Raw genomic sequence first — 27998 nt, 5'->3', positions numbered from 1 at the left:
AGTTGTCCAGAAGTATCTTTTCTTTTGGTTTGTTAGAGCATAAGAAAAGCAGCCACTGAATGCCTTAGTTCAATAAATGTAACTTTGCTGCTAGCCACTATCACAGCACATGCTGCAACCATATGAGATTGGCAAAAAGAGAGGGCTAGAAACTGTGAGCAAGAGGAATCAAGAGTCTCAGTAACTCTTTAGTACCACCGATTTGCCTCTGAATACTTCTCCATGCAATTGCCAAGAATAATCTGTCTTCAAGTTTTGGGGAACAAATTGGATTAAGGCTATTCTTCAAGAAGACTTTTGTACAGGATACTACTCTTTAGGAAGAAGGGATGGAGAATATCTCTACGAGGACCAAGATTTAAGTCAGCATCTTTCCTAGACAATCCATTCATTTGCTTTGGTCTTTTCAAGGTGGTAGCAAGCAAGAATTTCATCCTAAAGTCTGAGTTGGCTTTAGCAAGAGGGCTTTTCTCTTCCATGTCGGTGACAAGGAGCAGGGGAAGTTTACTTAAAACACTGCAGCATTTTCATGCAGCTTTTCCATTTTGTAGCCTGGTAACAGCTTTCATGGGTTAAATGCTTTATCACGAATTAATATTGCACAAAAACGTTTCTCCCTGCCCCACCCTGCAGCTCCAGCATTATTTTACTTACACAAAGTAGTCTGGTAGCTCACTTGTTGACAAAGGATCTGTGGAAGCGGTGCAAGTCTTTTTAACACCTATAAAGAAATACAAGTTGTGATTATTTGATAAGAGATTGGACTAAAGGCAAACCTGCTCTGACTTTGAAGTGCCAACACAGAGCGCTCTTTCCTAAGGATTAGTTTTCATAGTCTTAGGAGACAATTAAGAGCAAAGCACGCTATTGAAAGTTTATAATAGAGGTTGTCTGACAAATTCTTAACAGCCAATGGCAGGAATTTAAAATGCAAGAGCAACTTCAGACCTCATACAATAAAAGCAGTCTAGTGTTAACCCAAGGTCAGTCTCCTATTATTTCAAGACAAGTTGTGGCATCTGCGCAGCAATTCAAGAATTTCTGTGGCAGATGTCAGCTCACAATAGGAGACGGGAGTGTTACATCAACCTCCAGTTTTTACCAGAGTGAAATAAAGGACAATGGAGTGGAACACCAAGTGCTTTTCTTTCTCCCAACTTCTTCCCTTCACTAGCCACACAAAGTTATGGACATGCAAAGCTCATAGAATTTAGCAGCAAATAAATCACACAGAAGAGAGGGAATCCATAATATCAAGTGACCAGTAAGAATAATCATCCATCCTATGGAATTACTAAATTGCACCCAGTGTTCCTTTGGATAACAGGTTAAAAATATGTCTTTGGTGTGAAATGCCTCTTGAAGGCACTTCTGCTTGTGCAAAGGGTACTGTGTGCATTGCAGATTGCCATGTGGCATCCCACAGCAGCCTCCCATATCACTTTGTGCACCATTCCAGATGTTCCTGGGCATGATGGACTGCAGCACAAAGGGGGATAGGAAAGCCACGTTGAATGAGCAAACATCTGTGAAACACTCTGGTTCCAAGGTAGTGTGAATAAGCCAGAAAACTTGCTTCAAATTTATTAATGGGCTATTGCCTCCTTACTATGAACACAATGGCAGTAACACTTTTGAGTAACGCTGAAGTGTTTACTTCATTGACTGTCAGCAAGTTTCAAACACATTAAACCTTATATTACAATCATAATATTTTATAATATAGAGCATTTAGATAAAAAGTTATCCTTGATATTTCGTGGCTATAATTAAAGTTATGCAACTTGTATCATACTAGCTTACAGCTTTGCTGTATTCTTAAATACAAAACAATCTATAGAGATAGGCTCATTAAGATTATATTCCCCAAATCAACATTTTGGGAAAACAATATTACTAAGAATCTAATAAAAATCACATGAACACAGCTGGACTCCTTTAAACTATTTGCTAAAAAGATCAGAAATCCATAAAGTTGCCCTGTATTACTAAACAAAAGAAAATTCGAGCTGTCCAAAGCTCCTACTGGAACAACCATATCAGAGCCCCTGAAAACCTACAGTATCGTATCTAGACAGCAGTATACTTAAGAATGGATTTGTTTACAAAGTTGTAAATCAACTTTTCAACTAACTCCAAAAACTTTTAAAATAGGTCACAACTCATTCTGGTTCTGGAAAGCATTTTGCTGTTTTTTAAAAAAGACTAAAGTGATAAATCATTAAAACACTCTTGTTAATATTCCGTAACTTCAGTTTATCTTTAGACATAGCTAATAAATTCTAGAGTCAAGAGTTTTTTTTCCAGATGCAGTAATGGTCTCTATAGCATTTCAAAAACTGAAGAGACCATAGCCTGCAACTTCATGGTTACCCAGAAGCTGTCATTACAACTGATGGCAAAAGCCCAGAACTGCATATTCAAGCTGCATGCCTTAACAGACTGCAAACAAACAAACTTATGTAACATTAAATGCCAGATTTAATATTTGAGCAAATAGCTAAATATGCAGAATTGTTTCCAGTTGTAGAATATGAATTTACTCTGGCCACTTAGTTACCTGCTTTATTGTCACCTCACCAGTAGGGATTGGCACAAACATAAAAAGGGTGGTTCAGTTTGGTTTTGGGTGACACACGAACTGAACCCCAAACTGAATGGACCCAAATGGGCCCTGCCTAAAATGACCTTGTCTAGCAAGTTCATTTCCCCCTTTCTCCTTGTCCTGGCTGGGAGAAAGGAGGTGGGGACTGCCCTGGAAGGAGCCGGGAGAAAGGGGGGATAGCTCAGGAAAGGACTTCCTTCCCCCCTTTCTTTTGGCCATAGCTCACTGCAGCAGGGAGAAAGGGGGTGGGGCTCATAAGAACATAAGAGACGCCAATGTTGGATCAGGCCAAAGGCCCATCCAGTCCAACACTCTGTGTCACACAGTGGCCAGAAATACCAGTGCCATCAGGAGGTCCACCAGTGGGGCCAGGAAGGGTTAAATGGCTGGCAGCCATTTAATCCTTTGGTTTTGCTTCCCCCTCTCAAAGGGGGGACAAAACCAAAGGGTTCAAAGTTATGTATTACAGTATTACACCAGCATGAAACACAGAATAAAATAAAACCAAAAGGGTTAAATGGCTGCCAGCTGGCCATTTAAACCTAACAGTGGAGTGGCAGGCCCTGTGCTGCTCCGCTTTTAGGTTTAAATGGCTGGCCCCAAACAGTCAAACCAAACCATTCAACAGCTGGGTAACCAAACATCAGTCCCTGAGCTCTGAACTGGCCCAAGTTCATGCTGAATTTTGGCTCATGAGCTGATTTGCACCCATCCTTCTCCACCAGTCACAACTGCTAGTCAATTTTAGCTGTATTCCTAAACTGTGCTGGAGGCATAGCTAAAGCACTGATATATCCCCGATAAATCAATTGAGCAAACTAATGCCATGGTGGCTAAATCAAGAGGAAAAGCAATTCGGTTAGTTATTTATAAAATAAAACAGGAACAATTAGATTGGCTAAAGAAAAATTAGAAGCTCTTGAAAGTGCATAAAAACCAAAAGTAAAACACAGGCTATTTCCTGGTAGTATGCAAACCCTCTTCAGCTCTTGCTGATTAGCTAAGATACCATAAACATTGTATTCTAGCTCCAATTTAGTGAAAATTAGCCCTGTCCTCAACCACCTGTGTGCTGTCGCAGATCAAATTTTGAAAGAGTTCAGGGATTCATTTGCATATTTTCTCACTGTCTAGCATGGGGAAGAAAAGAGTTTTATTCAGGAGAGTGCTCAAAGTCTGTTTTTGATGAAAACCTTATGCTGCTACATAACCAAATACTTTTCCCATACTGAAGTTTTGAGAAGTGATATTTGGGGTAAAATACTCCTACATTTTACCACCTCTGCTAGTTCAACCGCAACTTAGTAGTAAGCAGCAGTGTATTGGTAAGGTTTCTTGTTCCTCTTTCTCTGACTGTTTGGGTTGCTGTTTGTTTAATGACAAACATCGCTGAGAAGCTGCATTCCTGAGAGCGAGACTGGGGTGTGTGTGTGTGTCTTTACTTGGCTCAACCTCCCCTCCCCCCACAGCTTTTATTTTTTGCCGTGTGGGGAAAAGATACAGGGACTGTAACTGCTCTTGGAAGAGGAAGAAGTCGATGAGGGCCTGCAGTTGTGAGCAGGAAGAATAGGCAGTTGGGACAGGGTCAAGCATATCCCCCTTACCATTCCAGCCAATTTTCCATTCAACATTTAAATATGTTGGGGTGCTGGTACACAAAGTTCCTCAGGGCCTGTAAGACGGAGCTCTTCCGCCAGGCCTTTGAGCCGCCGCCCCACTATACCACCACCGTCACGGTACCTTAAAGGATGCACTGACGAGGCCCTGAGGAAGAACCTGGAATTGGATAGGAGACCTGATAAGGCGTCTCCATGTGGGCATAACATCGTAGGACACTTGGAACTGAGTTGATCCATCTTGGAGTTACGATATTAATAACTGACTGAGCACCGTTGTTTTTAATAATGTTGGATGTTTTTACTATGTATTATATGTTTTAATCATGGCATGGATGTACCTTGCCTTGTGAGCCGGCCTGAGCCCATTGGGGAGGGCGGGATACAAATATAAAAAATAAATAAAATAAAAAATAAATAATAGGGGTTCAAAAAAATTTTTAAGTTGATTTCCTCGTATCTTTATATTAAGTCCCATTGTAGGTACTCTCCTAGATGGCGCAGATGCTGCATATAATCTCAGGATTTAAATTTTAAACATACTAGGAATAAGGTCCACTATGGAAATAAATATGAGCTCTAGAAAGAGGCTCTGGGCAGGTGCCCTGGCCTTAGGCACTTAGTGTCAATTTGCTGTGGCAACCACAGCAGGGTATAATGACACAGAGTCCATTGTTTTCTCCAGGGGACCTGATCTCTGCCATCTGAACGGCAGTTATAATTCTGAGTGATCTCCAATCCTCACCTGGAGACTGGCAAAACGGTTCACCAGGAGGAAAAGTTCAGTCTTTCTCCGCAGTGGGGACCAAAGCAGCTTACATCATTCTCTTCTCCCCCTTTTGATCTGCACAACAACCCGGTGAGAGAGGTTGGGCTGAAAGTCTGTGACTGATCCAAAATCTTCCACAGCAAGAACCTGGGTCTGGCAGACCCTGCTCTGAAATGCTAACTGCTATGCCACACTGGATGTGGTATCACCTAGTGTCACATCTGAACTCCAGATAAAAGATCTCTCTCTTCCCCTGGAAAGGGCCTCCTGCCTTTGCCTTTTTACTGACAGAACCAAGCATGGTTGCCTAGCAATGGCAACTGAGGGAAAAGTTAGCCCCATGTGAGAAGAGAATGGTTTGACAGCTGTTGGCCCACCTCAGTAGCCAGTCAGCCACGGAGGAGCCAAGCAGGAGAAGCGTCTTTGTAAGGAGAGACAGCCGTTTTGACAGTTTATTCTGACAAAGAACATTGTCCAGGCTGGCACTGGGTGGGAGAGAGGAGCAGACCCAGCACCCAGCCAATGGCATGCAAGTACTCTTGAGTGGTGGTTGATGGGTCAATGGCTGATGGACCACACAGCACAGCCAATGGGAGTGCCAATACACCAGGGCTTATACATCCATCCATCTTAGATTCTCCAATTTACCTTCCTGTACTTTTTGTAAAGTTTACTTCTGATGAATATTTAATACATGCAAGCCAGGCATAATATTTCTAAATGCTTCCGTCACCAACCAGAATTACTTTGTTCAGCGTATTTTGAGGTTTACATCCTGATACACTGAACACATGAAACTGTCTTACCTTAATACACCAATGGTCTAACTCAGTTTTAAGTATTGTCTACTCTGACTGGCACTAGCTCTCTAAAGTCTTAGGTAGAGACTTTTCACATCACCTACTACCAGATCCTTTTAAACTGAAGAGACTGGAGATTGAACCTGGGACCTTCTGTGTGCACAGTAAATTCTCAACTGCTGAGTCAGAGCCCCTACCCCACTGGGCTTTACATTGGTGCTGTTTCCTTTTCAGCCTCGAGCTTTACCTCCTTTCAGTAGTTAAGGTATGTTTTTAATTGCACAGCATATAACAGACTAAAGTTTGGTTCCTTACTATGAACAAGGGACTGAGTATCTAGGCAGGTTTCGTCTGGAAACATGCTAGATATAGAATTAAATGAGTCAGAGGGTACGATGCCCACCACTTATGTATCTCAACACTGTAGCAGTGACACAGTGTGCAAAAAACTGCACTAATACTGCATTTCAGTTGTTTCTGTACTTCAGCTCTTTCTGCACACCTTACTAAACTTTCCATTTCTACTACTGTAGAATGCACACACACACCCCCCCCCACACAGGATGTATATTGAATGGTGTGGCATGTTAGAATAAGAGAGTATGGATACTGTAGCATATTATCATTTTTGCAATAGTTGCTTCATCACATAGCCCATCCATTAGTTGTTTATGGAAATTCAAACAAAATTAGTCTTACAAGAACCACCTTACAGTATTACAATGGACCACAGAAATTAATCAGATGCAAGACTACTTATATTCCTTTTGCTCATGTAACGTTGTACAAATTCATTAAATTGGCATTCACTTAAACTCAGGCAGAAAGAACGAACCCAGGACAGACTGTTACATTACCACTTTAGCATGAAAATCACGTTCATATGTTCTGATCTCATGTGATTAACAAAGATTAACACATGGAATTCACCGCCACAGCAGGTGGTGGTGGCTACAAGCATGGACGGCTTCAAGAGGGGATTAGATAAACATATGGAGCAGAGGTCCATCAGTGGCTATTAGCCACAAGGTATACATAGGAACTCTCAGGCTGGGGCAAGTGATGCACTGTATTCTTGGTGCTTGGGGGCGGCCTACAGTGGGAGGGCTTCTACTGTCCTGGCCCCACTGCTGGACCTCCTGATAGCACCTGGTATTTTTGGCCACTGTATGACAGAGTGTTGGACTGGATGGGCCATTGGCCTGATCCAACATTGGCTTCTCTTATGTTCTTATCTGATGCATCCTCAACAGAAATACAGACGGTACGTGGGAAAGGAAGGTGAGATAGGTATGAGAAGTAACTTCCCCAGCTGCCTGTCCCACATGGATCCAATATGCTTATTTTACTGGCGAGGTGTGGGACCCAACCATGGGGAAATGGTTTCCGCATTGCATTCGCAAGGTAAGAATGTACCCTTGTTGCTTTGACCAAACACAGGAAAAATTGCAATACCTTCACTAAAATTCAGACTGGAGTTCTTCAACTTGGCAATCTCTTTGTTTTCACAGTCTTTTGCCTTCTCTGCAACGTTCTCAATGTTATGTTCTTTGATTTGGTCCTTCTCTTTATGCTTCTTTGACTTTTTGGATTTTTTGTGCAACACTGAACGTTTTTCATCTGTTGATTTTGGGCACACAGACAGATCTTCAGTGGGTGCTGGGATTTCCAGTGGAGTCCTAGTAGTGTATTTTTTATGCTGGTCCTCATAAATGCTGCCATTCTGACTCAAAGTGTCAACAGGCAGGTCTTGAGTTCCCCGTCCTTCAGGAGTGCTAGGGGAATTGGAGTTGGAATTTAGAGTCTGAGGAGGATTTGAAACAGAAAGGCAAGTTGGAGGAAGTGGTAGAGCAGCTGGTGTTGCAGCAGCTGCAGGTGGCGGAGGAGGTGCTGGTGGCAAAGCTTCAGCATTTTTTTCACCAGAATTAGTCAAGTGATCATTTAATGTTGGTTGAACTCTGTTTGTAAGATGAGATATCCTTGGCTTTTTATTCATTAAAGGATCGATAAAATCAGAATCTAAAAGCCGTTTCTGCAATAAAAATGAGATATATTTTGAACACATATCAGCATGGAGTTCTGAAGACTTAAAGGCACAAGTCTTCAAAAGAGAGAAGTGCTGACTATTGATCCCCCCCCCCCCCCCAGGCAGATCTTCATTTTGCCATTATGGTATTCCAAGGAACAAAATTCTGACTTCAAGGAACAAAATTCCAGAGGGCTCACTGGTTTACAGTGGGAATATGATGCAGGGAAGTCCTATTATCAACTGGTAGTAGTTGTTATGCGCTACCCATGTACAAGATAAATGTTTACTGCACTTAAACATAAATGATCTATTTCAAGCTTGGGGGAAAATGCATTTCAAATGTACAAAGCCATGAGAATTCTCTGGACAATGAACTCTTCCCTAAGAAAACAAGCCTTGCTCATAATATAGTGAGAATTTACACATCTATGCAGTGTATATACTATAGTACAGGTGTCAGGCAAGGATCTGGGAGATGCAAGTTTGAATCCCCACTCTACTGTGGAAGCTTGCTGGATACCCTCGGGCCGGTCATATATTCTCAACCTAACCTGCTCCTCAGGGTTGTTGTGAGGATAAAACGGAGGAGAGGAGAACGAGGTAAGTTGCTTTACGTTCCCCCACTGGGGAGAAAGGCAGAATATAAAGGAAGTAAATAAGTTATTTGAAAGAAAATTGTCCTTTCAATACTACTGTTGGTGTTACATTGCTCCTTAGCATGTTCTAATTTCTCATGTCCAAATGGGATGAGGGGAAGATTCCAATACTGCTTTGGGTATCAAGTCATTTTTGCTGCATAGTGGGCTTTTTGAAATTGAAGCCCCAGCATGTGCTAATGTACCCAAGATGCATATTATTTTTTTCTGAATAAATAGTTCCCCGAAAACCATATTTTGACCTTGCAGAGTTTCAAGCATGGTTTGGGGGCGTGGCATTGCCAACTGGAAAGACAACAAATGCCAGCTGCACGAAGTAGTCAGATGGGCTGTGACCATGAGAACAGAACTGCCTAATTCTCTACAGCGTCAATTTGTCCAACATCACAATATGCAAAACACTGCCCCTGAAGAGAATGGGACACAAGGTGGTGCTTTGTGTGCAGACCAGGAAGGAGCTTTGTTTTGTTTCTACACTGAAATTAAAGAATTCTTGAGGAAAACAGTTCTTTGCAGCAATGGTGATGAAGAGCTAAATGAAATAGCAAGATCAAACCATATCACATGATTCTTAAATACATATTTCATAAAATGTATTAATGTTTGGAACAGCAAGCCCAATGACAAATTCAGCTGAAATTCCAAGTTCAAGTGTCCATTTTGTTGTTCCATTTTTGATTTACAGATAAGCATATTATTTATAATGAGCTCAATCCTTTTCAGCAGGCCAGGATTCAGACATCTTAGTGTAGGAATCAGAACAACTCTGCAATATATTGTTTGTTTAATACCACCTCTTCCCTGATTTCCAAACATTGAGTTACATTTGAGCATTCAGTGATGAATGACTTTTGAGATCTGACAATTAGAACTATGAAGGAGGTCTAAAAAATCATTACAAATCCAGAGTGAGGTAGTCCTGCCCTAAAGTAGGCTTTACCATAAACTCTCTGTTGTGTTGCTATTCATGAATGCTATTCCTATCTCATATTAGTCACATGCTGTCTTGCTGCACCATAACGAACATGAAGCACAACAAATTAAATACCTGAGGAGATGAAGATGCACCATCTTTAATAGTACTCAAAGGAGATTCCAAGTGACTGTTGCTGGTGGCATTCTGAGATGAATTTAGCTTTCTGTTTAAAAAATTACATACATTCCAGTTTACAAGGAAAGTCACACTAAAGACACAGTAGCACATCTTATTTCTTAGAAATAAATGGACTGTTTCTAGCCTGTTTTATATAAAAAGGACTGAACTTACCTAGAAAGTATCAACTCCAGTGACTGTTTGTCTATCTCATTGTATCCAGGCCAGTCCTTCTGAACTTCTTTATAAACATATTCTTTCAATGTATAAGAATTGTCTTTTGGATTCAAATTGGCTACCTACAGATAAAAATTAAAAATACAAATGTTAAAAACTATGCAGAAGTCAAATCTGAAGAGACTTAGAAATCTAAAATCTAATTTAGTATTTCTTCAGTGCTGAGCCATTAAAAGTAACAGGCCACTTGTTAAAACTTATGTTTCACCTTTCTACTCATCAAGGGCACTTGGGGTGGCTTATGATACCACAAAGTTAATACATAGCATGAACAAAAGACAATCAAACCCAAAGGGCTGGTGAAACAAAAGTGTTTGAAGTCCTCCTACAAGCTGTAAGGGACTTAATTTTGAGTGCCTAAAATAGGATTCCACAACTATGATGCCTCCACCACTGAAAAGAATCTCTTTCTGACCGAAGCACACAAATGGTACAAGAGCCCAAAGTACAATCTTCACAAAAGTCCAAGGTGTGTGTCTGTCTGTGTGTGTGTGTGTGGGATATGGGAGATAATACTTTTAAGACATGCCAGATTTGGACAATTTAGGACTTGGAACTAACTGGCAATTAGTATAGTCTTAGCACAGGTATGATTTATCCTGCATTAAAGGTGGAAGCTGCATGCTGTACTAGTTGCTGTTTCCAAGGTCTATCCCACATGGAGCATTACAGTCATCAAAAAGTTACTGAGGCATATATGGAATCTGCCAATTTATGATCCTCAAGGAGTGAATATAATTTGCATATCAACTAAAACTGGTAAAATATTAATAAAACTGCAGTGATAGTAAGTTGCTTTTAAAAATATAGACCAATTTTCTGTCTTAGTGCTGGAATATGTAGGACAGAAGGAATTCTTGCAAGAAGTGCAAGACTAGATGGACCTTGATTTGACACACCAAGCAACTTCTTAAGCAAACCACACATTCAGGATCACTTAAAGCAGATTAGTTATGCCTTAATGGTTAAAGAGCCTGAGTATGTACTCTTGTGTTTCAAATGTAATACATATCAATGGACTATGGGGATTTAAGTAAAAATAGAGTCAGCTTTCCCACGATGTGTAAAAAAAACACACCATAAAAATTACAGACAGGTTTATTCTCATGAGCCACTCTTAAAATGAATGTGCAAATTATGCTAAAAATAGTTTAAGTTGTACATGTGTAGGCACATACACTTACATTTACATGATCAGGGCCGTTTTACTTACTCATGCCAAAACGGTAGCTAAGTGTCTTTAAAGTTTTCAATAATATCAGCAACACCATCCAAATAGAGGTAAATTTCTCTATCCCAAACTATGGACAGGATCCAGAGAAAAGATCTGCATATGTTTGGGAGAGCTGCACATGAAACTAGAGATTTGCTTACTGTTCTTGGCAAACCAGTTACTGAAGAAGCAAACTGCCGTTCAGTTTAAAAGCAAGCTTGCATCTGGGCAGCAAGAGCTGCTGCAATAAGGGGGGGGGGGATGAAAACTCCTTCAAAAGTTCCACCGTAAGCTTTCTGAAACATAGTCCTCAGTTATCCTACAGTCTCTGTAAAAAAACTAAGGCGCCTAGGTTTTGAAAAAAGCAGAACTTTGTTATTATTCTAATTTACAGACTTGTAGTTAAACCTACAGCAGTTCTTCATCCCTCTCCTTCACACAACCAACAGCAAAAAAATAATCATAAGTAAGCCTTCTCCTCATGCTATTCTAGTTGTTCTCTTAACTCTGTTCTCAAAATACACTGACCAATTTATGCTACGTATCAAGTGATTTGTAAACCAAACTTTATATTAAGCAATGGGTATGGATCAGACCTTCAGGAGTAGCTGGGGGGGGGGGAATACCTCTGATCCAACTCAGAGTTTTAAAGTATAGTTTAATGAAACCGCACTAAATTAACCTGGCAAGCGGCTTTTAGAACACATCCTCAATGGAGATCATTTCAGAGGGTAGACATGTTGGTCTACAGGAGAACAGTTAGATTTTAGTCCAGTAGTACCCTAGAGAACAACAAGGGTGTAAGCTTTCGAGATTCAGAGTTCCCTTAGCCAGACACAGGAGAATAGAAGTGGAGATCTGAGCCCTACTGATACAGATGCTAATTTTCTGCCCCCAAGCATTTCCCCTCTGGCCTAATCAAGCTGATTACAACATACATGTTACCTTGCATCCTTTAGGAGTATTCTTTACAACACTCCTCCCTCCCTCTGACAACAATGAAAGGACTCAGATCTGCACTTCTGTTCTACTGTGTTTGAAACTCTTGTTGGTCTCCAAGGCGCTACTGGACTCAACTCTAACTATTCTCAATGAAATCACTAAAATTAGAGATCACAACACAAGATTTCCCAGGATGTTTTAACACTATGTGGCACGACATACTTTATGCAACACTAATTCACTAAGATAGAGCCAGATGGTCAGCTGTGTTGGTCTGAAGCAGTACAACAAGTATAGAGTCTAATGGCACCTTTGAGACCAACAAAGGCCTTAAAAAAGGATTTTTATTGTTATTTAGTGTCACTTTGCATATCTTGATCATCATCATGTTGCATGTTAATTTGCTGTTCATTCTCTGGCTATACGTTTGAACCTTGACTGCCACTCAAATGTATTTGAAAAAGTGTGTGTGCACACGAAAACTCATACCTTGAATATACCTTTGTTGGTCTTAAAGGTGTCACTGGACTCTAAATTTGTTGTACTAATTCACTAAATTATTGGACCTATGATTTTATGTCATGTGTTAAAATAGAAGGAAAAAGTAGAGCGTAAGAGGGGTTTCGTATTACTATCACAGCAAGAATACTCCATTTCAGAAAGGTAGAAGAATTGCAGCATTTGATTTCTTTGAGGAAAGACTCTTTATCAAGCACAAAATTGAATTACCAACTTAAGTGCTAGCTAGTTTTCCTGCAGTCAGGATAATGCTTTAAAACACAGACAATGAGTTTTAAAACAGATCCACAAACAATGCTGCTAGCTACATATTTCTTGAAACTCTTCAACAGCTGTTAATTCCTTTAAACGGTTTTATTAAGTATGGTATCTTTCTCCATACAGTTCCTTCTTAGCCACTTTCAATCATTTCTTCATTTTTACCATAAAGGCACATTTCCAGATTCAGAGTGAACAAAAGATGACATGCTTTTTTTTGTTCTGGAACATTTCAATTAGTGAGGCAAATTACTATTTATTGCTAAATTTGCTGTTGGGAGAAGTATATGAGTTGGCAAAAAAAACCTAGGAACTTTTTGCAGTTTTGCTATAAGGATAATTTGTGCTTCTCTCTGGAATTTTAGAGCCGCCGCCTTCTTTAACATAGTGGTAATGGTTCTCATTAATGGTTCTGCTAATTATTTGTTGTTTGGCAGTGTTTTAAGATATCTGGTCCCAGAATTTTCCCACATTTTTCTTTCACAGTTGATATGGTTCAGCCAAACAACCAGCTCTTACACTCTGTAACAGCTGAGCTCCTTATCTGGCCCGGCTGGAAGACAACACTAGAAGACAAGCCCCTTCACGCAACAGTGCAGCCACTGACCACTCACTACCAGGTGCACATACTTTGCCTCTGGATAGCATCTACTCTAGTGATCCAGGTTAGAACTTGTGCCCTCTCCTCTACGTGAAAGGCTACTAAAGACTCTACCCATGGCTGGGCTTCAAGGTGATGGCTACTGCAGCTGCAAATATCTAGTGAGGTTTTTTTTAAAAAACCTTTTCTTTGAACTACAAATCCCCCTAAAGCAACATCACAATCTGCTTTGTGGATCTAGATGCATAATTCTTTAGATCTAGGTCTAAATGTGCAACAAATGATAAATATGTCTACAAAACTGGAGATACAGTAACAAAAATAGTCACTGGGGAAAAAACAAGTACCATCTTTCTATTTAAATATGGCAATAACTAACTTGTTTCATACAACAAAAAGATAAGATACAGAAGAACAAAACAGATGTACTCACCTGCTGAAGGATAGCTGCAAGGGAATTCTTGTCTTTCTGACTAACGCCATCTTTTAATAACCGAGCAAGAAGCTCTGGTTTCTTGTAGGGTTTCAGTGCCAGAAAGTGAATCACTCTATCCCTATATGGCCGTTGAGAAATACTGTTGTTTACATGGGTCTTGCGTATTGTACTTGCAGGATTGATGGGAGTTGATCTTTTCCTTTCAGGCACTGCATCTGGAATACTTTGTGGTGCTTTCCGAATTTGTACACGTTTACCTTCCATAACAAACAAGAGAATTTTAATCCATTCCCATCTCAGATAAAAAACAGTTTCTTCCAAACAGAACATCAAGAGGGAAAATCTCTAGTTTATGTCATACTACAGAGTTTTAAAAATATATGTAATATTCACACTACAGATTCATTACCATTTTAGATGTTTATATTAATATACTTGGTTACACAAATCTAGTTTACTGGAAATAATCTTTCAAAATAAGCAAAAGCACTACCTTGAGAGTTAAATCTTCCCTGCTAAAAGGACAACAGCAGCATCTGCCATATCACATGACTTGCATTTATGATCCTTATGCAATGGAACATCTAGACATTTGATCACAATGCTCAGGATGCAAACTATTAGTAATCATAATTCTAAAATCATGGGATGTTGCTCTCACAAACTTAAATGAGCAATTAACATCAATGAGGATAACACATGGGTTTGTACAATCTCTGCACTCATTGGTGTAGGGACACAGCTGTCTGTGCCAATTATTATGTTGGCAGAAGAGATGGCAGAGTTTTAGACAGAAGCACGCCCATAATAAAGGCTCCCACCATCACCCAAAACAAGTTGTAGGCCAAGGGGGGAAGGGAGGGAGCGAAGTCAAAGAAAGACCATGATAACTCTGAGAAAAAACAGCCACAGGTTTTATTGAGTACAACCGTAGAAGCACCCACACAGCATAGAGCACAGATCCAGACTTGGGTGACTGATGACACCAGCTCTTTGCCCAGCATGCCTGCTTGGGGAGCAACTGTGGGATGGCAAGTGCAGGGGTCCCACATGGGCATACACCACTGTATAGTTCCCTTGCCACCTGAGGGCTAGAGCTGGGTGCCAGCCCACAAACTAGGCATAAAGTGGAACAACCCTACACTCAAGACCCCTTATGAGTGTTCCCAGACCAAGGGAGGCATGCATGCAGGCTCAGCTTCCCCAAAAATTGGATATAGCATGATGCCCCCCAAGTCTGTTGCCACAGCTCCAGGCAGACACTGAAGAGCCAAGAGGGAAATCCTTTCCCTCTGATTGCTCCCCAGCCCTATGGCCGTAAAACTGGCCCTAAGTAAGTCTGGAGGGAAAGATTGAAGGTCAAAGAAGACGGGGACGGCAAAGGATGAGATGGTTAGACAGTGTCATCGATGCAACAAACATGAAATTGAGCCTACTTCAGAGGACGGCGGAAGACAGGAGGGCCTGGCGGGAGATGATCCATGGGGTTGCGAAGAGTCGGACTCGACTGTGCGACTGAACAACAACAACAAAGTCTGGAGGGGTGTTGTATGTTGAGATTTGAGTGGATGTTTACATGATGTGTTTGAAAGCATAAATGAAGTGGTGGTAAACAACCATAGAACACAGATATGTAGATGGGATGGGCAAACTATGGGTCCTAAACAGACCCCACACAATAGGTGCTATTAAAACTATCTAAAGTAAGGTAGCATCAACAGAAGATTTAATTTTTATACTATAGTGTTACAGCAGTTGGCTTTCAACTGTTACTGAAAGGGAAAAAATGCAACCATACCTACATATGGTCCACCAGGTTTTATGACCTTTGTACTTCGATTGCGAGACTCTTCTTCTGCCTGAGTCATGCGTTCTCTGGTCATTTGATAAGAATCGTTTGTTGCACACACTGTAATTTTGTCCTGTATAAATCCCAGACAACTGAGCTGCGAGGATCCAGTACTAAACAATAATGGGGAAAACTATATAAACATCTATTGAAAGCAGACTCAGGACTGTATAGCAAAACCAATACTCATTTTAAGAGATACAATTACATTTACTTCTGGCCATTTATACCTAAACTGTGAACTATAAGAATTTAAAAGATTCCATTCACTTGTTTAAAGTAGTGCATAGGACTGCTTTCAAACAAAGCTTCCTTTGCAGTGGGCATGAAAGTGGCTTGTTGCCATGTTCATGCACTCCTTCTATCACCCCACACCCGCAGGAAGCCATCAAACTCCAGCATGTACATACGCAAAGTGAAGACTTCCAACATTTTGAGATGTTTAATCCTATTTTGAAGGGAAGAAGCAAAGACTAGTGTGCTTATGTGCCTGTACTTGGATATCATGACAAGCTGAGGTTTGATTAATGCTTCCAAAACCAGGAAGCCCTGAATTGTGCTCCATATTAGGAAATAAGAAAAGGAGTGAACTTGGCAATTACAAACTTTGTGCACACTGTGAACAAACCTGTGTTTGTGACGTCTTAATGTAACCTAGAAATAGATTTAAAATTCAGCCCTGACCTGGATAGCCCAGGCAAGCCCAATCTCAGAAGCTAAGCAGGGCTGACCCTGGCAAGTGTTTGGATGGGAGACCTCCAAAGAATACCAGGGCCGGGAGGCAGAGGCAGGCTATCAAGCCACTTCTCTGAATGTCTTCCATGCCCCAGTAGCAGTCGCCAGAAGTTGCCATGATTTCCAGGCATGGGCACACACACACAAATGCAAAAATACAAAAAAAGAAAAGAAAAAAAGAAATAGATTTAAAATTCAGCAACTAAAAAGTTTTCAACATACATTTACCTGCTACCATCTATCTTGTTTCTTAAAGAAAAAAATGCTGGAAGATTTTGGAACTGTTCTTTGTATTAACGAATAATTTGATTTGACATTTAGATTTGCAACCCAGAGCCTAAACATTTTTGCTCATAAGTAAAGCCTGCCAATTACAGTGCAGCCTGTTTCCTGTAAAAAGTTCAGAAGGGACATCTACAGTGCTTCAAGAGACTGAACAGCCATATCTGTTACAGAGAACTAAAAAGAAATTTCAGTCCTTTCTGTTTAACTTTTTCTCTCAAGTGAATGCACATTCTCAATCCCTTCTGTGTATCAGAAATACCCTCATGACTACAAATTGAAGCTACAATAAACCCATTAATTTCCAAGAGGTTACAGAACTTTTTATAATTCATATACATTCTTTACTATATCCTCAATGTACTTCTGCCAAGAATACACATTAACATTCCTTTTATTACATTCTGTAGCAAAGACATGATTCATAACTGGTTTCCTGGGAATATTCTCCCTTTTCAAAAACACTTACTAATAAAGGTAAACAGTTCCTCCTACCTATTCTTTTATTAATGAGTAATGTTTGTAGAATAACTCTGAAAACCATGTTTGATCTCCTGCTACAAAAACAGGTGCTATTTTGTAATTTAACAGGAAAGAATAATTTGGCATATGTACACTGTACAGGAGTGACTGGAATCTCATACCAGACAGCAAGAGTAGGACAGCTGGAGTATTCTGTAACACTACCACAATGAAGCTTAAGCAAGATGATTTCCATAAACAGATACTTTTATTCTACAAGAGGATATGGCATATCTTAAAGCAATGCTTAAGATGTCTGAGCAGCACTATTGTCTTATTGCAATAATTTTGAGTTATCCACCAGATCATTCTTCATTAATGCTTACCTTGAAACAGTTTGCTGGACGCAGTCAAAGCTTCCCTGAGGATTATCTTTACCAACATTTGACAAATAGAAATTAAAGGTATGTACTTCATTTGGGAGATGAGTTTTAGGAATCTTAACAAGCTGAAAAACAGAATAAGGCACAACGGTTTATATGCAATATTACTATTGTTCATAATAACTACAATGGAACTTTTCCAGTGGAGGACACTATGGTTGCATTGAGTAGGGTTGTCAGATCTCCCGGTCTCACAGGGGTTTCCTGATTTGGGGGGGTGTCTCCTTCCCGCCCCCAGACAACTGGCTGGTGGGGGGAAGCCCTGCCCCCAAGAATGACCAACCGGCAACCCCCTTCTACAAGATTTAAAGGGCCCTCCAGCTGGCCCTTTAAATCTTGAGGAGGGAGGAAGTAGGGCAACTGTGCATGCCTGCACCCCCCCCCCTCGCCTCTTCCCAACAGCGTTCAAAGAGACGCTGTTCGGAAGAGGTAAAGCTGTGCGCCCAAAAGTATTTGCTTTCTTCCCACAAACCAGATTTTGTTACCTCTGAATGTAGCCTCTTAATTGTATGTGGCAGAGCTGACAGAGAGGAAGTCCTGATGAACGGCCCTCTCAGTCCAAAGAAGTCCCCGCTCTTCACATTCAGATCCAAAACACTGCCTTACTGGGACATCATGGCACTAGCTAAACTGCTTTCGCATTTAGAGACATTGCTAGTATTATCTGAATGCCTACCTTTAGCTAGTTTATTAATCCAGGATGGACAAGGAACAAAAGCAGAATTTTGACCTTCTTTTGGTACCCTCCCAGGAGGCACAAGCAAGGTTCAGTAGATCCACTACTGATAACTTTATTTTATTTTATTTATGCTCACAAATGCCCAGCCTCATGATGCATATCCGTAACATTTTCCCTCCTCTCTACTAGTTTCAGAAAGGAAAACAGCTAGCAATCCATTACTGAGGGGTGGAGAATACTAGTGGCACTGGTACTAGGCAGTTGGACACACAACATACCTATAAGCCCTGACTCCTTCATTTATGCTCAGGAACTCTGTCAGAATGATATATTGCACATCCTTTCAAGCCTCAAAATAAAACGGTGAACATAAATGTATTTGTGTTCTGAAGCTATAGCCTCTTGTTTATAAAGCCTGAAAATATAATTAGGCAATTTACAGTACAGTCCCATAGGCTTAGACTGAAGTACCTCTGCATAGCATTGCACTGTTAATTACTAAACTATAGGCTAAATTACAGGTGACTAAGGCCACTTCCTCACAGAGGTTTTTCCACTGCTTCCACTACCACACCCCAGTACTTTTGGAGCGTCCACATGACACTGTGGTCTAACTGTGCTCCAGTTGTTCTTTCTCCATCGTCAATACGTTTTCTCAAAACTGTGTTGCTCTGATTTTTTTTTTAAAGAGGACAGTCCAAGAGTGTTATTAGGTAGTCTGGAAGGGAAGGTGTGCGTTATTCAAGGGCCTGCCCATATCAGCCCCATTTTCCTTCCCTTAGTGCATCGCAGCCACCATTTTCTGGCTTTTTAAACTAGCAATTGTGAGACTGTTGTGTTAATTATCTGTTGCAACAATCTGCTACTTTTTAAAAATTCTCTGGCTGAAGGTTTTAATATTGGATTTATAAATGATTATGTTTTATTATGTTATTTTGTAAGCTGCCTCAAGGAGGCTCCCCAGTAGAGGCAGCATAAAATAAACAGGTTCTCTGAATTTCAGCTTTCATTAGGAAATAAAAGCACCTACCCCTTTTCATTTCAGAGAATGAATGAGAGCTATATGGAGATTTAGCACCGTATGGAAGCAGTCTAAGATACAAATCCTGACTGGTGTAACTTAGTAAATTACTTCATTTAAATTTTTCTCTACTACTTCAAGTAGCAGTGTGTTTCCAAAGGAAGAAGTGAACCGAAGTTTTAGCTATAATTTCCCACTACTGCTGTATACAACTCTATACTCTTCAAGATGTGCAAAAATCTCAGACTATTTTAACTATTTTGTAAGTAGATAAAACTTAATTTTACTGCTAAAGTGAGCTGCAAAATATCATACTTAAAACTCAGCAGCTTCTATGAATAGCTTTTGTGCAAATGCATAAAGGCACCAGCATAATGCAGCTATGCTGTTCCTGTGCAGGCAATTAGCACTTTATAACCTCTGCTAGAGCACAGTAAATTCTCTACTGTGCAAAAACACAGATGAATGTATACAGGAGAGGAAAACAAGCTCTGTCACATGATTTATTGTATAAAATATATAATGTGAAAAAACATTTGAGACAAAGTAAATAACATTAGATGAATATAATGTCCTATATTTATTATATTGTTCCCCTTTGGCAACATTATTAAATTTATCTTGTTCAACAAAGTGAGCTATACATGGAAACCAGATTCAGCATGTAGGTACCAACAGGTTCCTAGGCTAGGAAAAACCCATACCTACCAGCCAGTTGTGTGTCCTCAAGCCCAGCTGTCAAGCAAGGCAGAATTTGTAAGCAAGGATCTCTGGATTGAATCTAGGTGCTTCCCAGATTTTGTTTCACCAGCAGTTAGTGCTGTGAAAGGCTTCCCTCAGAAATACCTATATAGTGAAGAGCTACTGTTTTGGAATAGGCTGAACAGAGCTTGAGAGACTTTGATACTCCAGCTTCAGTAACAAATCAAGCACAGTAGTATGGGCTGCCTTCTGCAGTGTTTTGGTCTCACTGCTTCGAGGTCTTTACATGGTAGCTCATATTGCAAAGGTACTTCCCCCCCCAAATTTAATCCTGTTTTTATTAAAGAAGAACTAAAAATGATGTTGCTATTCTTTATGCTGTGTTATATGCTTGAGCAGGTGGTGGTGATGCAGCTCCAGGCAGTCTTGGAGAAGGTGGATTATCTACACCCATTCCAATCCAGATTCAGGCTTGGGTTTGGGACAAGATCACTCACTTTAACAGATGATCTTTACAGAATAGTGACAGAGGGAGTGCACCTGTTGACTCTCCTGGACCTCTTGGTACCATTAATCATGGACATGCTGGCTGGACTGGCAGCAGGGGGCACCATACCTAAATTGACCAATTCCAGAAGACAGTGCTAGGGGACTGCTCATGGCCCCATAGCATTTATGTTAAGGGGTCCTGCAAGCATCATTCTTAGTTTCCTATGCTGTTTGACATCTACATGGAACTGTTGAGACACATTGCCTGGGTCTTTGGAGTAAAGTATCACAAATATCATTATATCCAGTACTATTTCTCCTTAACAACTGAGCCAGGTGGGTCTGTAAATCCTGAGCAGGTCCCTGGAAAAGGTAATGGGATGGATGAGGGCCAACTGAAACCTCAAGTCCACAGAAGATTGGGGTGTTTTTGGTCAATAAGAAAAGCTGCTTAAGAACTCAACCTAGCCTGGGGGGTACTCTTCCCATGAAGGAGCAGGTGTGTAAGGTGCTGCTGAATCCTAGCCTACAGATGAAAATGTAGGTATCCTCTGTGCTATTAAGTGCCTTTTATCACCTTCAGAGTGATCCATGCTCCGATACTAAACAAGATTACTGTAATGCACTCTAGTGGGGATGCCTTTCAAAAACTTTCTGGAAATTACACCTGGTCGAAAATGCAGTAACTAGTTTATTATAATGGAATGGTTAGATGGATCATTATCACCTCTGTATTGAAAGAGCTGCAATGGCTGCCTGTCTGGTCTGGGCACAATTCAAAGTGCATTAACATCATAAATAGCTCGGGTGTTCTTGAAGAACACTTCCTCCTGTACTGTCCAGCCAGTCAGTTAAAATCTGTTTCCCAAACTCTGCTCTCTGTGCTTCACATTCAGAGGTGAGGCAGGTGACTACTAGAGACAAGGCTTTTTCAGTGGTAGGAACATGCCTTTGGAATGTTCTCCCTGCTGAGCCTCACCTAGTAACCTACTTCACTGACTCTGAGGTACAAGGCCAACACATTTCTTTTTACCAGACTTTTAACTAAGGAGTTTAAACTGTTCTATGGTCTGTTTCTAGCCTGAAAACTGTCTTATAGATATTTTAAACTATTTAATTGTGCTATGCTGTTTTTATACCTCTGGCTTTGTTTTTAATATTCATGTTTTTATTATATTGTTTTTAACTTGTGAACTAACTTGAGTAGGTTGTAAGAAAGTCATATAAATTATCTAACTAAACAATAAATATAGGGGGTACTGAATAGATCCGGATGACCATCTCATCAGATCTTGGAAGCTAAGCAGGGTCAGCCCTGATTCGTACCATCCTTCCCACTTTACATGCTGACAGGCAGGCTTGTGCATAAATATACAATGGCTGCCCTATTTGACTCTGAACTTAAGAGGCTGCCTTGTCTGTTTTCCTGAATCAACAGTTCTCTCTTATTAAGACCCAATACTTTCTAATCTCTTATGTCTTGTCTGGTTTGGGGCATACTGATTGTCCAACACATATGTTTACTTTAGGGGAGGGGGTGAAGCCTGAGCCTCTACTCTGTTCCCAAGTCTGCACAACCTTTCTTGCTAGTACAAGTATTTACCTCTCTCTCCTCTGTTAGGTGCAGCAGGGTGAATGTCACCTATGGTTCTGCCTCTATTTCTCCTTGCCCATGAGCTTGCCAGTGGGTACAAAGCTCTGCCCTACCTAGTAGCCTAGATAATAAACAGGATCAATACTTATACAGAAGACAGTCTTCTTAAAGCCACTGAAAAAATCAGTAGAAAATGTCAATGCTTTATACAAAAATGTCAATGGGGGGCAACCCTGTTTTGAAGGATCATCAGCAAACTCCTAAGGTTGGGTGTTATCTCTGTCAGACAAGTTATTTGTTGAATTACTCTCTCCTCACTCACTGCACAGGGAACTGAAAGCTGATGGCAAGGTACCAGAACAGTCAGATTTAAAAAGTCTCAGTCATTACCAAATGTCAGAAATTATTGCAGGTGGCTTATTTCAGGTGGCTTATCTCAGAGAGTTGACCAGCAGGCTGGCCGCCTGGCACCTCACTGCATCTGTGCCAGCCAGTGAATTGGCTCTCTGAGAGCCCTGGCACCAAAGTTGCCACAGCTACTGGGTCTTGGCGAGGAGAGGGGCGGGTCGAGACCTCATGGCACCTTCTGCAACCATGGTGAGAAGGGGGGGAGCAGTGCCTGCCTGGCCACACTGACAACAACAGCAGGCATCGTGTTGAGCAAGGCAGCATGGAAGAGGGAAGATTGCCCTTTCAAAAAACATAATCTGGAGAAAAGGGACCTTTTGGTTTTCGACAGGCTGTCTTGGAGAAGGGATTCCCCTGCTTGGGCTTCTTTCCAGGGAAGAGGTGTGTGTTTCTCTTTGCAAATCTTATAGATTCTAGCAGGGACTCGCCTTTAAAAAACTGGAGCATGGGGGGAAGGAGGGCTTTGGGCTTCCCTCTTGCAGTATTTTCATCACCAGAAATGGTACCGGGGTGGGATGGGGTGTTTACCCCATACTCTGACTTCAAGTGCCCTGAGATGGACACGTGGTGCCACAGGAAAGGGCAAACAGCCCCACTTCCCGTGGTGAAAATACTATGGGAAGGAAACCTGGGTAAGGAGCTACTCTCCTCGTTAATTTAATTAGCACCTCATGTCCTGGAGCCCCCTCCCGCAAAAATTCCTGGCTACGGCCCCATGCAGGTACAGCAAGAAATTGTTAGGAAGCATTCAAGCATTCAAAATGCATCACCCCTGATGCTTCTACTAAACTGGTTGGATGGGGATAAGGTATGCCAAAGAAAATTAAATAGTTTCCTAGTCCTAACCATTCTACTGTCTCACTCTCTCAACAGTGATGTAGTAGATGTTAACTACAGTACAAGCTGGTGTCTACTTCACCTGTTACAATTAGAGATGTGTGATCACATATCTCACAGCCTTTTATGCAGAATTTCTAGAAACCAACAATATGAGATCATACATTAACTTATTTCCATAATAAAAAGTAACCATATGAAGCAGCTGTTGCCATAACATCTTAATGCTCCATAACAGGGCCTTAAATTATTATCTATATTACTCTAAAAGCTAACACTCGGTCAACAAGAAGAGATATAACCAATGTTCCTTCTAAGCTAAGTTAGTGTGAGCTAGCTCAGTTTTTTAGTCTCCGGCTCACACATTTTTGTCTTAGCTCAGGAAGGATGGCTCCAGAGCAAACTAATTTATGCAATAGCCAAATCACTTGCTCTCAACTTTAATGCCAGTAGCTCACAAAGTAGAATTTTTGCTCACAAGACTCCACAGCTTAGAGGGAGCACTGGATATCCACAAACTGAGACAGGACAACTCAGCTCAGAACCTACATTAAACTATTACATCTGGAACTTTGATACTTATTCAAATTAAATCTCCCCCAACTCTATCTTTTTATCTGATTTACAAACTGCTCTCTTATATCACTTGGCTAGCATCTCCTAGTCCAGGGCAAACTGACATCTGGAGTAACAGTGGTGGTTTAGAACCTTAAGACCATCAGGTATATACAAAATTTAGGATAAACATTTATTGCTCTTATATACTGCCTGTCCTCCATGGAGCCCAAAATGTATACGCTGGGTTCCAAGGTGGAAACCCCATCCAGAAAATAATCAAACCTATACGGGCTTTGGGAACTGTACTTTAAAAAATCCCATTTTATTTGAATTCTAAAGTTAGCAACCTTACAGAAAAGCTCATTTTTTAAAAACTTTTTTTGCTCTATCCTTCCTGCCTTAGGCTTCCATTTTTAGTGCAGACCATATCCACAAGGCTCAGTTTTACCCACCTCTCCATTCTACCAAATGAAACTGTCTATTCTTGCTCCCCAAGGCTGTCTTCCTATCCTCCCAAAGTTCCAAAGCTATGTAATATAGAATGTAGAAAAAGTCATTTCGTAGACTCTTTTCTTTTCATAAATCAGAGTCAGTGTGGTACAGTGATTAGAATGTTGGATTAGGATCTGAGAGAACCAGGTTCGAATCCCCACTCTACCAAGGAAGCTTGTTGAGTGGCCTTGGGCCAGTTAAATACATTCAGCCTAACCTACCTCATAGGGCTGGTGTGGGGATAAACTGGAGGAAAGGAAAATGATGCAAGCTGCTTCAGGTACCCATTGTGGAGAAAGGTGGTGTATAAATGAAGTAAAGTAAATACGAAAAAACCCTAGATCTCTAACACCATCATTTATCTTGTCCATGGGGTCGCGAAGACTCGGACTCGACTGTGCGACTGAACAACAACAAAAATACACAGAATACACAGAAGACCTGTACACTAGTAGCAAAGAAGCCCAACCTCAGGATACCAAGGAAAGGGAAGTTGAGAAAGAACCAGCCATCCTTGAGGAAGAGATCATGTGGGTAATGAGCCAGCTACCAAACAACAACGTTTCAGGTGTTGACATCATCTCGGCAGAATTGCTGAGGCCTGTACCACCTGCAATCATCAGAGCCCTGTGTCAGAAGATTTGAGAAACCAACACTGGAAACGCTCAGTGTTCATTCCACTATCAAAAAAAGGAGACTCCAAAGACTGCTCCAGTTATCGCACAATCACTCTGATCCCTCACATTATACAACACCACTGGCATCAGGAATTATCAGATGTCCAAGCTGGCTTCCGAAGAGGGTATGGCACTTGTGACCATATAGCAAATCTGCATTGGATCATGGAGAAATCTCATGAGTATCAAAAGATTATCTACTTATGTTTCACTGATTACAAGGAAGCCTTTGACTGTGTCGATCATGACAAACTATGGAGAGCCCTACAAGACTTGGGGGTGCCAGCACATATGATCATGTTGATTCAATCATTGTACACAAACCAGGAAGCCACTGTGCAAACACCTTATGGAGATACTGAAAGGAATACAACAAGGTTGCATTCTTTCACCTTTCCTATTCAACACGTATGCCGAAACAATCACGAGGAAGTTAGAGCTGGAAGAGTCAAAAATCGGGGTAAAGAGCGGAGGAAGGAATATCAACAATCTTTGATATGCTGATGACACAACCCTCCTATCGGAAACTAAAGAAGGCCTGGAATACATAATCAAGAAAATCAAAGAGGAAAGTGAGAAGTTTGGCCTCTTCCTAAACAGCAAAAAGACCAAGTTCATGACCACCGAGAAGAAGAGAAACATCAAAATAACAGTTGACAATGAAGAAACCGAATGTGTGGAAGAATTCACTTTCTTAGGATCACAGATTAACCACGACAAATGCAGTCCAGAAACAAAACGTCAAATCACGCTGGGTCGCACAGCAATGATGAGCATGAATCGAATATGGACTGGCAAGGACATCGGTTTAGCAACCAAATGCAGATTTGTCTGTGCTATTGTGTTCCCCATAGCAACCTATGGCTGCAAAAGTTGAACCATGAAGAAGCAGACAGGAAGAAAATCGACTCATTTGAGCTGTGGTGCTGGAGGAGGAGGAGGAGGAGGAGAAGATTGGATTTATACCCTGCCCTTCACTACCCAAAGGTGTCTCAGAGCGGCTTACAAACTCCTTTCCCTTCCCCTCCCTGCAACAGACACCCTGTGAGGTGGGTGGGGCTGAGAGAGCTCTTGACAGAAACTGCTCTTTTTCAAGAACAGCTCTTATCAGAGCTACGGCTTGCCCAAGGTCATCCAGCCAGGTGTAAGTGGGGAATCATACCCGGTTCTCCCAGATTAGAGTCCATGCACTTAACAAGGCTCCTGCGCATTACTTGGACAGCAAAGGTGACAAACAAACAAGTACTGGAGCACATAAAACTAAACATGTCATCGGAAGGAAAAATCATAAAATTGCGACCGACTTATTTTGGACATGTCACGAGGAGAAATACACTAGAAAAAGCAATTATGCTTGGATTGGTTAGCAGCAAAAGGAAACTGGGCTGCCAAAGAACACGGTATCTAGACACCATAAAAGTCGACATCAGCCTGAGCATGGAACAACTCAAAGAAACAGTACAAGATAGGGAAACGTGGAGAGAGCTGGCCCATAGAATTGCCAAGAGTCAGACACGACTGAATGGCTAACAACAACAACATATTAATTCCTAAGCATATTATGTATTTGGAGTCATGAAAGTTAAGAAAGATGTGTGATGAAGAAAGAACTAAAACTTTTCCTGGAGTCTTCTGAATTTCCCTGGTCTTCATGTTCTATTTACTTTTGTCCACCTAATCTAGTGCCCATCACAGTATTGCTTTGGCCCAAGTCAAACAGGCACCTGGGTAACCATCTACTATACTCTACACATACAGAGTTGGGTCCAAACTTGCACAAGTGAAAAAACTCTTGCAGTAAGTTAATCCAGGCCTTTTCTTCCTCCAGCAGACCCCTGTGCATCCTAAAAGCATACTACGGAGGGGCACCCTCCTGAACAAAGTGCCAGGCTAGAAAGTCTTATCTACTGATCTCAAGTGAGGGTGAGTAGGAAAAAGGGATTCTAGTACACATGGCTGTTCACTCAGTAAAAGCTTCCTATCTAGCAGTAAGCAGTAGGAAGCAGTTATAACCATCTCATATTTTTTTATCCACACCTATATAACAATATATTTTAAAGATAAGTACTCACCCCTTGGAGTCCTTGAAATTGAATGGAAGGTCGAGAAGGAATCAGATTCTAAAGGAAAAGAAGAGGTGACCTCTCATTAGAATGGCATTCAGGATCCAGATAAATATGTATTGAACCTGAGCTCTGAAATAAAGTTATCTTTCACTAAACCTAAGTAGAATAAATGTAATTTGATTTAGTTAGACTATAGGAGAAAGAATTCGCTTCCACAAGAAAGTGCCCAATTTATCTGTCATAGCCCCTCCTGGAGTAGTTATTGGACACAAAGTTTAGAAAATCTAAACTGTAAGCAACATTTAAAATATTTTACATTAAATGGTTACCTTTTAACGGGCTGATTTAATATGCACAAATACAAAAAGAAGCCTGCTAGCTAAATTTGTTTTGGTACAAGCAAAACTTATAAATGTGAATGGAACTCTTGGAAATGACCCAAATACAATAAAATTGAGTGAATAGCTTTATTGTAAGTGATCTACGCTTTACACTAAACAAAGAAAGTGACAAAAGAGTGATACTCAATTCATTGTTAAAAATCTTATTTGGTGCCTCATACAAGATAAATTCAGTTTTTTCCATAGCAAAATTATAGTTTCACACCACAGAATGCATCTAATCAAAGAATATAGTCTATGGCTGACACACTATCAAATGTTTCATATGTAATTAATTTCCTCCCAGTATAACCTACTTGATTTTAGTAAGGGCACCTAAAGTTAATTTATCAGGTCTGATCTTTCATTTTGATGAAGTCCTCTACAGGACTTCATCGAAAGCACACCAATTAATACTAAATGGTCTACAAATGAGTTTAAGCTGTAGAAATGAATACATATCTCATTTATGATTTACTCTGCAGCAAAAGTCAGCCATACAGTAACTTAATATATAAGCGGTATGTACATATCCAAATCTCAATCTCTT

The 27998-nt window shown here is 40.7% G+C and overlaps 1 protein-coding gene across 2 annotated transcripts in view; it reads right to left on the bottom strand.

Annotated features, from left to right (window-relative positions):
* The window catches only part of ELL2 (elongation factor, RNA polymerase II, 2), a 45510-nt gene that overhangs the window by 10642 nt on the left and 6870 nt on the right, over positions 1-27998 (bottom strand). For both annotated transcript variants that reach the window (XM_015422609.1, XM_015422610.1), the window contains exons 2-9: positions 27075-27122; positions 17489-17610; positions 15573-15736; positions 13772-14031; positions 9743-9867; positions 9524-9614; positions 7246-7822; positions 655-721 (exon numbers count right to left, since the gene is read on the bottom strand). In XM_015422609.1, coding sequence (XP_015278095.1) covers positions 655-721; positions 7246-7822; positions 9524-9614; positions 9743-9867; positions 13772-14031; positions 15573-15736; positions 17489-17610; positions 27075-27122 — 1454 coding nt within the window. The remainder of the gene's footprint in view (positions 1-654; positions 722-7245; positions 7823-9523; positions 9615-9742; positions 9868-13771; positions 14032-15572; positions 15737-17488; positions 17611-27074; positions 27123-27998) is intronic.

The sequence above is a fragment of the Gekko japonicus genome, unplaced genomic scaffold, assembly GCF_001447785.1.
Source record: "Gekko japonicus isolate JY-2015 unplaced genomic scaffold, Gekko_japonicus_V1.1 scaffold1782, whole genome shotgun sequence".
In the NCBI taxonomy this organism is placed as follows: domain Eukaryota; kingdom Metazoa; phylum Chordata; class Lepidosauria; order Squamata; family Gekkonidae; genus Gekko; species Gekko japonicus.
Note: the sequence above shows the minus strand (reverse complement) of the source record. Positions and strands in the feature narration are given on the sequence as shown.